We start from the raw sequence: 11,911 nt of genomic DNA on the forward strand, positions 1-11,911 counted from the left end.
TCAAGACATACCGATAGCTCCTTTTAGTATAGACGAATCCAACGAGCCAAGTGATGGTCAGAATTCAGTCGGCCATTACTGGGTCCCGTCTGCACCAAACTGGTGTTGTTACTGCCCAATTAGATGCACTAAATCCGCTTAAAAATCGATGTTGAATTGTATTGTGTCGAACTTTCATCATTCTTTTGTCTACGTGTAACACGGGTGATGGAATGCAGTTCCTATCCCCGCCAAGGCCACATCATTTCACATTTTAGGTGGAATGGACCAAAGAGGGGACTCAGAAATGGCTACCATTGAGGTGTAGGAATGCGTGAAAAAGTGACGTAAATAATTGGATTAGATACCATAGGAATAGATGAATAAATTTTTAATATATCACCCTGCACTACAACGTTCACTCGGTACCTATGCATTGAACCATAGATGTCAAAGAACAGGGATAAAGACCCAGTATAGTAATTATATAGAATATGCATATTATGCTGATCACTCACACCTGTTAGAGTGTAATCTGCTTGTAGTGCAGGGCGATCTATTCAAAAATTGTATTCAGCTATCACTATGGCAGTTAATCCGATTATTACGTCACTTATATGGCGAATTGCTCTTTATTGAAAGTGATTTTAGTTATCAGTACGTTTTGACTATACTCTCAAATTCGTATTAATAAATACGCACGTGACCACCTCCGCGCTGTCATAACAGCTTGTAGACGGTAAGTCTCGAACAACGCGAGAATGTGCGGCAAATTTGTCTATTTCGTTCAACTTTGTGATTATATTGTAAGCGTTTCCGTCGATAAATATTTTTTACGTCGGCAAATACTTTCAAAGTGTTGTTTTTGATAACATATATTACAAGTTCGGAATCCCTCCATGTGTAAATAATTTTGCTATTCAATTAATACTTACATTTGATGATATTTATCTAAAGAGTTCCTATCCTTTTCAATGGCATGAGGATTTGGTCACGCTTGCTGGTCTTGGTATGTCGTGCCCATGGGTCACGTGCGTATTTATATATAAGGTACCTGGTTATACACTGAACGCCCTGGCGTATAGGTATGAATGAAAGCGCAATTAAAGCCATATTATAACTTTTTCATACAAAATAGATTAGCATTTCTTTGCCATAAAATGTTAGTTCTTACTGTCAGATATATTACCTTTTATTTTTGAGCCGAACAACTACGGCAAAGCAAAGAAAATTGGAATGTACTACCAGCGCCTATGTCGCTAATACGTACCACTCCTTCGGTCATGTTATGGTACGACCCTTTGTTGTGTAGATAAGATCACCGTCCCGCACGCCGTGTACGTACTGTGTATTATGAACATCGTGTATGCGATTATGCGAACATTGTGTATCCGGTTCCGGCGTTTTATTCAAAATCTCGGATTTTGACAAAACTACAGCACCTAGAGTCTTGATTTTTGCAGGGTATATTGGTTTAATAAAGTACAATATAATCGTGTAAAAAATGAATTAAAAAAAATCAGTGAGGGCGTCCTCCTCAGCAAATGTTATAATATGGCTTTAATGTGATGTAAGTGAGTTCTTTAACAAAACATTTTTATTTAACCAATAACAAGTTGTTTATCCGAATATTAAATCGTTATTTCTTATGCCACCACCAGTCCTTGTAATATGTACAATTTCCACCACCCATTATGTTACGCCAATGGATAGCTCTTGTCACTTGCCAGGATCTCGGAACCCGAAATTCAAAGTCGCTAGCCGGGAGTCAAAGTTATGTAAAAGTCTGGTGATGCCTTTGAAACATGACGTTTGCTAATCACGGATGAAAAACTTTGATGGAATTGTCGTCGCAGACAAGAAGCTCTTCTCCGTCGTCTTTGATTGCCATTCCCCAGGGAGATCTGACTTCCTTAGTCAGGATTCCAATATAATCACCTGTGAGAGAGTAGCGGTAGACTGCTGGAGGTCCTGCGTAGCTGGCGACGAAGATGTCATCTTGGACAACGCATAATCCTGCAGGGTAGAAGTTACCTCCTGGTGGTGTGGCGAAGGTGTGCAGTTGAGTACCGTCGGTGCCGTACACGTGAACTGCGCGTTTGTTATAATCGCTGACAATAACGTGATCATCTGCAGTGATGGCAATGAAGTATGGACACAGATTATTGAGGCTGAAGCCAGATACGCGCTTACTATTTTGATTATGGATACTAATGTACCCAACAGAACTTCCAACATACACGCGACACGTGATGTCAATGGCTAGCCCGTACAGCTTGGAATTCTCACTGTGTGACCAGTTGCCGTTAGGATTCTGAGCAGCGAACCTTTGCTTGAAATTTCCCTCCGCGTTGAAAATCTTAACGTAAGGATTTTCGTCTGTAATGAAATAGTCACCATTTTGAGCAATTGCCAGACCCCATGGATACGAACAATTCCTTGGATCCTGTCCACCACCTGCATACAGACCTCTTCTTGGATCCTGTCCACCTGTATACACAGGTCTCCAATACTGTTGACCTGCATATTGCCGTGTGGGTGTGCCATTCTCATCAAAATGTCGAACGTAATTGTTGCTATTGTATACTAAACTAAAACTATTGTATGTAGCCACAGCAATTTCACCATTTTTGTCGAGAACGATGTATCTTCCAGACCTGAACTGCCCAGATGCGATAGTCTTCACTAGAGTCCATTGTTCGTAGGTATTGAGTGAACCGAGAGAACTCATCCCGTAGCTAAGATTCATGCTGGGTATGAATTCAACTTTACCCATAGACTTCCTGACAGGCTTTGGATTCAACTTGGACAGCTGTTGCATGGTATTAGAGAGTGGCGAATACATTGTAGTAACATCATGCTCGGAACCGCCGTGCGTAATCTGTTGTGTCATCTCCATTGCAGTACAAAGACGCGATTTCTGAATTTGTAAGCCGTCTCTGTGCGCTTCTATCTCTTTGCTTTTCCTAGCAACCAATTGTTGCATTTGCTGCGTAAATTCTGTTTCAGCTTGTTTCATCTTCTGTTTGAATTCCGAATAAGCTTTCTTAGCGGTCGTCTTGTACAGATCACTGGCTATCATCTCCCTGGCTTTCAGTTCATTCAGCCATGGCAATATCTATATCTTTGGGAATAAGTTCTACTTGGATGAATAACTCTTTGAGTTTACCATTTCTTTCTCCAGCTGCGGTCGTCAGGTCTATTTGTCTATGACGGGGACGCGGGTGATCTAGGACGGTACAATCTCGGCACATTGGCTCGTCGCATGTCTCGCAGTAGAACCGCAAAACCTCACCCTTGTGTTTGGGGCACATCTCTTGTTCAGGTGGATTGAGCATAGTTAAAGTTCCTGTGCGCAGCTCTTCTAGTGTAAGCACGTGGTGATGTTTCAGTATGCGCAACGACTTGTGAACATCCACACATTTCTTACACAAGGAATCGTTGCACTCTACACAACGTCCAACAGCCTGATTGTCGGAATCATCGCACGAGGTACATGGAATCTTGGCATCTTCGTGCAGCTTCTTCTGAAGCTCATTTCGCTCTTTCAATTTATTGACGAAGAAGTTGGTCTTCAGCTCTTTCACACCACCCTTTGGTAACGGAAAGTCCTCGCGACAATTTGGACACGAAATTGCGTCCGTGTACTTTGCTGGATATTTATTTGCTAAACTTTCTGACCAACTGGATAGACATTTGAAGCAGAATGTGTGAAGACATGGTAGTGCTTTAGGATTGTCAATAACAGCAACGCAGATGTTACACTGAACAAGGTCTGAGTTGTAAGTTTCGTCAAGTTTGAACTTCGAATCAGCCATTTCGTTAGTCTTCTATGATTCCAAACGCGGCGCCGCGGAAGTTCTTGTTGTAAACGTAAAATATAAAATAACGTATCCCCGTACGAGGTGTATCATCCAATAAATCTACTTCTAAACCATGTAAACAGTTAAATGTCGAGTCGATCAATGCGTAGATCTTGAAGTCATGATAAGCTGTGAATAAATAATAATAATAATAATAATAATAATAATAATAATAATAATAATAATAATAATAATAATAACACTAATGATAATAACGAAAAAACTAAAATGATCGTTAAATGATAACACTTTGGTAATCTAAAGTTTTGGTACAGGAAAAAATAGTTCAAGAATCTGCCTGTAATAATAACTTTCATAAACTTGACGGCCTTCGATATTATTCCAGGAGAAAAATGATGCAATTTCTCAGCGTCTACGTAGTCCAAAACTAGGCGCGTTGATCCAGCTTTTGAAGGGGAGCTGATCAAAAAATTGGTAATCGAAACTTTTGATACTTCGGTACAAAAAAGGTCAAGAACCTGCATGTAATAATATTTTTCATAAACTTAAAGGCCCTCAATATCATTCCAGAAGAGATTCTAAGCATCCAAAGAGTCCCAAACTAGGCGCGTCCAATTTTTGAAGGAGGAGCGGCTCAAAAAATTGAGACACCTTTTCATGGGGGGGGGGGGGGGGCCTCGGAGGCCAATCTCCCATGTGTACCGTATTTAACCAGGTTTTCTATGTACTCTATATTGTCCCCTTGTTTGTTTCCCACCTTTCTAGAGGGGGTCGTGTAAGCTATGGGAAGAATGTACAAAATACACCAAGGCTTTTTAGCCTTAAAAGTTATTTCTCCAGATGCACGGGGGGCTCCCTTGCTTCGTATCTCTTTGTTGTGGATTTTGGATTATACTTATGGTAGTAGATGGAAGATAAGAAGCACTTGAAGAAGATAAGGAGTAGGCGAATCGCGACTAAAGTGTGAACAGATTTGGGCTTTGCAAACGACGTAGTCATAACTAAATAACCTATCTAGCAAGCACAAAAACCTTAACTTAATAAAATAAAAGAAATCGATAGAATTAAAATTCTACAACGGTTTACCTGGGGTTCGAATCTATGTATCCATAGTATAATGCCTACACAACTGTGCTATGATTCGTTGTGCCAGAAAGGTGTTTGTTTATGATACTTATTGATTACGGAATAAAGTGCATACACACAATATACTATTACTAGTATATTAGTACTAATAAATACGAATATAATCCTAACCCTAACCCTAACCCTAATCCTTACCCTAACACTAACCCTAAATCCTAACCCCTAACCCTAACCCTAACCCTAACCCTAACCCTAACCCTAACCATAACCATAACCATAACCCTAAGACCCTAACCCTGACAATAATGAACCTTGCCTCGGACTATGCGGTTAGTGATATATTGCGGCCCATTATGGTTGCAGAAAGAAATTAAGCGCCCGGGACAAGAAACAAAATTAGCGCCCCTGCCCCCAATCGAGAATATCTTAGACGCGGGGGTGTGGTAGGCTCAATATTTTGAGTGAGGCCGATTTGGCGCCCCCTAGTGGTAGCGCCCGGGGCACGTTGCCCCTTGCCCACCCCACCCCCAGTTACGCCACTGCTTGCAGGACAGGAGAATATATCGTGCATGTACAATTCCGACTTAACGACGCTATTACACTATGATCATGTAATGTTAGTAGCTTCGAACGTCAAGTATATTTCAATCATTTATTTACCTCGTTGCGAGTGTTTTTATATATCAAACAGCTCGTCCTATTTATACAGAAACAGATAACATAGATACATGTTACTTACGTCAGCGAATTGGCATCAAACTTAGGTAAAGTTACACAAATGTTGCCGAAACATTTCAGGTATTGTTATATAGGGTACATGTACGATGTTGCAAAGAAATTGCAATTGTTCAAAATGTACATCGAAATTGCAATTGTACATACAATGGCGTAGCGGTACATGTTTAAGGTCGATCGCACGCATGACCGGACTTTCAACTGATTCGCAAACACAAAAGTTATTTCCGCGACAACGCAATCCCAAACACCTTTGAGCGCCAAAAAGTCTTAAGGAATCGGATAGCAACGTTTGCACAGTAGTTTTTGTGGGACCAGAGAGCATGTCAGACATATCAAATTGCATTCTGAATAGGAGGAATGTCCTTCTGATAAAAAAATAATTTGATATTTCTTTAAATTTTTGATATTTAACAGTCCTCGAAGTAAACTTTATAAATCTAATGATATTATACTCAAAGTGTATGTAGCTGGAATAAAAAGCCGACCATCAATTGACCAAAAGCCGACCAAAATTTTGACCTTTCATATTGAAGATAAACATTTTATTCACAAAAAGACCTAAATTTGTTTGGTGTTTATGGGGTAAAAATCTATATCTTCAATACGAGGCCTGTTAAATTTCAAAAATATAAATTTTAATCATTTGCAATAAAACGTGTATTATATCGCGAATTAAAAAAAATCCAAATTATTTGATATCAGAAGGACATTCCTCGTATTCAAAATGCAATTCGATATGTCTAATGTGCTCTCAGGTCCCACAAAAAAAATACGTGAAAACGTCGCTATCCAAGCCCCTAATCTTTTAAAAATTAACTTTGTGGTACAGGTTTGAACAGTTTGAAATGAAATAAAAAAGTGGTCCCTTTGTTTATCATTTTCTTTCTAACTTTGACCTTCTTGCGTACGTTCTTCTTCTTCCTATGCAAGTGCATACTTCAAAAAGACTGCAGTGTGTTGTGCTCAACGCATCCTAAATTTATCAGTCAGCAACGTTCAATGTAAAATATATATATAGTGATGAGGTGCTTTAAAATACTATAGATGACTGCTGGTTACTTGGCATCCCCCATAATGCCACTCTGATGACATCAATGGATGCTATTTCTGCAGGATATATCCTCAGTAGGTTCCAACCCCAAAATTGGTTGGAGTTGCAGTGACCTGTCAGGAATCTAGAGCTATGACCTCTGATGCGGAATTTCGCTTCGTTGATGTACGCTCTCCAGTGGTATCCAGTGGCGTAGCGTCATAGGTGCACGGGGATGGGGGGGGGGGACAATCGATCTGAATTTTTTTTAAATCCCATAGGAAAGTTGCCGTAAAATGGCTTGTGCCCCCAATCAGACCCGGTGCCCCCCCCAATCATGGTCGCCAATGTGATGACCCACGCTACGCCACTGTTGGTATCGTCTGCTTTCCAGTTTTGGCCATTAGAGGTCTTTCAGTAGGCCGGTACGCTTGTTCTCTGGTCATATTTTCTCGTGACATAACGTGCACCACTGTACTGAACCTGCTCAACCTTCTTTATATTGCGTTAAGTATGTGGGTCCCAGGCCAGCGTATTCGACTATTGGTCAAACATAAGTCATGTAGGTGGCTTCCTTGATTATTTTGCTGCAATGCTGGCAATTGCACCCCAGATAAACACGGGTTGAGTTTGCTTTCTTCTTGGTGGCATCGATGTGGTCCCCGATGTGGTCATTGAAATTGAGCTTGGAATCCACAAGCAGGCCCAGTTACTTGCCTGACGAATTCGTCTCCAGGATTTCACAATGCATAATGTAAGGTGTACAGATTGGGTTGCGTTTGTTAGTGATTCTTACGACCTGACATTTGGATTGGTGGAATTTCAGGAGCCATGTACGTTCCTATTTGAATAATCTGAAGCAGATGATATTTGCTTGTACAATAGGCAGTCGTCTGCGAATAGACGGGCTTCTGAGTTCTTGACACAGCTTGGCAGGTCGTTAATAAAGATGAGGAAGAGCAGTGGCCTCAGCACACTGCCTTGAGGGACACCAGATGTTACTCTCACATCATTGCTAACTTGCACATCGATAACTGCCTGCTGAGTGCGATTGGTTAAGTCACTCATCCACTAAGTTAATAAGCAGCATGTTAACCTTGGTTTTTAGTCATAATCAAAAGCGTGCTGTTTGAATTAGGCAGAGACTCGGTAGCCTGCTGTTACCATTATTTTTTCAATCACTATGCTCTCTATCGACCTAGATCAAATATTATAGTTCTTGTTCCAGTCGCCTTGGTCTCCTTTGTGACGAATGAGCACAATCCAGTTTGGAACCGAGACTAGCAATACTTAATACCGTATTAACGCACGTTAAAACATACGGTCCACGTGCTGCATGTGGAACATCGCAATCTCTCTAATTACTTAACACGTACGTACGTTGTTTCAATGCTAGTTCCTTATTCCTCGGCTACATTAATTTCAGTAACGCGGCCATTTTAGTATATAGCACGTCCAGTTTAGTGACACATCCATTTTAACAACACGTCCATTTTAGTAACACGTTCATTTTAGTAACTCGTCCATTTTAGTAATACGTCCATTTTAATAGCAGGGGGTTGATGCAACGTCCTGGCTTTTTAATAATAAACGCACTGATTTGTTACTAATGTATAGATATGAAATTCTTGTAAGCGTTGATACCAATGCTAGTTTGTTTAAAATTACATGTTAAAAAGATTATAAAGATTATTTCAAAAGTAAGCTCTTTCACAATTGTTGCAAGCTTAGTTCCACAAATATATACAAGTTGTTTCAAAGTATGTTCTTTTTTCATTACAAAATTGTATTGTTCTTGACAAATTATTATATTTTGTTTCAATGCAAGTTCTTTAACAAAATAACGAATCGTTTTAAATTAAGTTTCGTTAATAAAAAAAAACCGTCAGAACAAGTATATACTTGCAAAATAATTAAGCAAATAAACTTGTTTCGTTATTTCAAAGTTAGTTCTCGACTCAATTACCCATGTTGTTTCAATGCAAGTTCTTGAACAAAAATAAGAAATCGATTCATTCACACGATAACGATTGTTTGACAAATTTATAAACTTTTTAACAAAATAATTACTAGTTGTTATAAAGTAAGCTCCTAACAAATTCTCAAAATTGAGTAAAATATCAGTTCAACATCTAAGTTGTTTGATTTCCAATGTCGAAAATATTAAATTGAGTTATTTTTACATTAGCTAGGAGTCCTTAAAAATGCTACGTTTTGATACAAACCACGTAGAATTTTAACCTCTCGTTTAATATCAAGTTGTAGACAATTTTAAGGCTGTGCAATAATTATGAGGGGGGGGGGTGGTAAAAATTTCCAAACAGCGTACCCAAAATTGTTTGAGGTCCCGTATGCCTGCTAAAATTGCTTGCCGTCCCCCCTCTTGGCCTAGCATACAATCTTTGCATCCCCATTTGCAATTTTCAAACCTTGGTCTAGATATATGAAGCGAGCGTTACGAGCAGAGCATTTTGCATATTTTAACGTTTAAGTTTTTCTAAGCCTTTTTACAGTTATTTAAAAGGTGCCCCGTAAATGTGTGCCACCCAACATTACTTGCACCCCCACCTTTTGACCTGCCAAAAATTACCCCCCCCCTTTTGGCTTGCCAAAAATTCTTGACCCCCCCCCCCCGGGCTCATAATTATTAACAAAATAATATTAGCACTTGTTTTTCCAATAAGTTTCCTATAGTTTAATATTTAGTATAAATTAACTTTCGTACATTAACTAATCAGTTCACCGACACCCAAATTTGGCTAGTCAGGTGTTTTCTTAGTCTTCCTTGCGCCATGCATGCGAGATAGTGATCATAGTCTGAGCTGAGTATAGTCTGGTAACTAAGAAAAGAAGGTCCTAATCGTCGGAGTAAATTTTGCTCCAAACCATTTTGCTTCACGGCGCCACACACTTCTATCAAAATGAGTGCCCCTTGTGCGGTAATCGGTGCATTTTTAGAGCATAATTGTCGAGTTTAGGGTCTCTAGATGATAGTCAATGTGAAGGAATTTTACTATTTCAGTTCAAATACTTTGATGGAATTGTTGTCGCAGACAAGAAGCTGTTCTCCATCATCTTTGAGTGCTATTCCGTAGGGAGATGTGACGTCTGTAGTCATGATTCCAATATAGTCTCCCGTGAGAGAATAACGGTAGACTGCTGGGGGTCCTTGCCTGTTGGAGACGAAAACTTCATCTTGGACAATGCATAATCCTGTAGGGGAGAAGTTACCTCCTGGTGGAGTGGCGAAAGTGTGAAGTTGAGTGCCTTTGGTATCGTACACGTGAACGGCCAGTTGACGGGTAGCGTGATCGCTGACAATGACGTGATCATCTGATGTTATTGCAATGACGTATGGACACAGATTATTGAGTTTGAAGCCAGATACGCGAGTACCGTCTTGGTTATGGATACTAATGTACTGGCTAGAACTTCCGACATACACGCGATCCTTGGTGTCAATGGCTATACCGTACAATGAGGAATTCTCATTGTATGACCAGGTGCCGTTAGGATTTTGAGCACCGAACCTTTGCTTGAAATTTCCCTGCGCATTGAAAATCTTAACATAAGGATTTTCGTCCGTAATGAAATAGTCGCCATTTTGCGCGATTGCCAGGCCCCATGGACGCGAATAGCCTCGTGGATCACGACCACCTACATTTAATGTTTGTAGGCTTATTTGCCGTTTAGGTGTGCTATTTTCATTAAAAACGCAAACGTATTTGCCACTTTGGTATGTAGCCACAGCGATTTCATCATTTGCATCGAAAACGACGTATCTTCCATAAGTGAACTGTCCCGATGCAAGAGTCTTTCCTAGAGTCCATTGTTCGTATGTATTGAGTGAACCGAGAGACCACGTGGCGTTATCAAGATCCTTGCTTGGTATGAAGTCAACTTTACCCATTGACTTTCTAACAGCTTTTGGATTCAACGTAGACATTCGATCCATGGTTTTAGAGAGCGATGAATACATAGTGGCCACATCGTGCTCAGAACCGTTCTGAGTAATCTGTTGTGTCATCTCCATTGCAGTATAAAGACGTGCTTTCTGAAATTGCAGACTATCTCTGTGCGCTCCTATCTCCTTTCTTCTTTTTGCTACTAAACTTTTCATTTTCTGTTCGAATTCCAATTCTGCCTTCTTAGCTGTTTTCTTGTAGAGATCGTTGGCTTTCATCTCACTGGCTTCCAATTCTTTCAGCAGTAACTCATCTTCTGCCGTGGCAATATCAATAGCTTTGGGAACGAGTTTCACCTTTTGAGTAACTCTTGGAGTGTGTCATTTCGTTCGTCGGCCGCGGTCTTCAGCTCTGTCTGTTTATGATCGGGGCGCGGGTGGCCTACGACGGTACAATCTCGGCACATTGGCTCGTCGCATGTCTCGCAGTAGAACCGCAAAACTTCACCCTTGTGCTTGGGACACATCTCTTGCTCAGGTAGATTGTGCATGGTCAATTTTCCAGTGCGAAGCTCTTCCAGAGTAAGCACGTGGTGATGTTTCAATACTCGCAACGATTTGTGACTCTCCGCACATTTCTCACACAAGAAATCATTGCATTCTACACATCGACCAACAGCCTGATTATCAGAATTATCGCACGAGGTACATGGAATCTTGGCATCTTTCTCATACAGTTGCTTCATAATTTCATTTCGCTCCTTCAATTTGCTGACGAAAAAGTTAGTCCGGAGTTCCTTGACCCCACCTTTTGGCAACGGAAAGTCTTCGCGACAGGTGGGGCACGATACCGCGTCCTTGTACTTATCCGGATTTTTCTTTGCCGAGCTTTGAGCCCAACTTGTGAGACATTTCAAGCAAAATGTATGAAGACATGGTAGTGCCTTAGGTTTGTCGATAGCGACATGGCAAATACCGCACTGAACGAGATCAGCGTTAGTAACAGTTCCTTCGATGTTTAGTAGCTTTGAATCGGCCATTTTGTTCGTCTTTGTTCCCGGGCCTTTTTGGTTAACGTACATGTACAAGCAACAACAACTCGCGACTCGAGTAGCCTATATGTGACGCTTTCAAGTCGGTCAAAGTCTATTGACTATCAATACCCTACTACTGTATGTTTTTGACGTATTTCGATATGATGAGTTCAGATTCCCGATAAACGCAATTTCAAACTTTTTGAGTTAAGGGGGTGTTCATATGTACTTTTGCGGGGGGTGAAAAATATGGGGATCAAAAATATTTTGCGAACTTTATTCAGGGTCAGGGGATCAACACAAATTCAGTCCTTAA

At 40.5% G+C, this 11,911-nt stretch overlaps 2 protein-coding genes across 2 annotated transcripts; both read right to left on the minus strand.

The window, feature by feature from the left end:
• Nucleotides 1–3,077: 3,077 nt before the first annotated feature.
• Nucleotides 3,078–5,711, minus strand: LOC140145105 (E3 ubiquitin-protein ligase TRIM56-like). The gene is made up of 2 exons (XM_072166884.1): nucleotides 5,629–5,711; nucleotides 3,078–3,971 (listed from the first exon to the last, which is right to left on the minus strand). The coding sequence occupies exon 2, from the start codon at nucleotides 3,795–3,797 to the stop codon at nucleotides 3,078–3,080; it is 720 nt and encodes a 239-aa protein (XP_072022985.1). The 5' UTR covers nucleotides 3,798–3,971; nucleotides 5,629–5,711.
• Nucleotides 5,712–9,670: 3,959 nt separating this feature from the next.
• LOC140145106 (uncharacterized) lies at nucleotides 9,671–11,601 on the minus strand. Its single transcript, XM_072166885.1, has 2 exons — nucleotides 11,016–11,601; nucleotides 9,671–10,899 (listed from the first exon to the last, which is right to left on the minus strand). Exons 1-2 carry the CDS (start codon nucleotides 11,599–11,601, stop codon nucleotides 9,671–9,673), a joined length of 1,815 nt encoding a protein of 604 aa, XP_072022986.1.
• Nucleotides 11,602–11,911: the final 310 nt, after the last annotated feature.

Source organism: Amphiura filiformis, unplaced genomic scaffold (assembly GCF_039555335.1).
Source record: "Amphiura filiformis unplaced genomic scaffold, Afil_fr2py scaffold_137, whole genome shotgun sequence".
Taxonomy (NCBI): Eukaryota; Metazoa; Echinodermata; class Ophiuroidea; order Amphilepidida; family Amphiuridae; genus Amphiura; species Amphiura filiformis.

Coding starts and splice junctions, on each gene's coding strand:
- LOC140145105 (XM_072166884.1), bottom strand. CDS start 3,797: ATGGCTGATTCGAAGTTCAAACTTGACGAAACTTACAACTCAGACCTT.
- LOC140145106 (XM_072166885.1), bottom strand. CDS start 11,601: ATGGCCGATTCAAAGCTACTAAACATCGAAGGAACTGTTACTAACGCT. Junction 10,900..11,015: donor CGAGCCAATGTGCCGAGATT/GTACCGTCGTAG, acceptor TCGTTCCCAAAG/CTATTGATATTGCCACGGCA.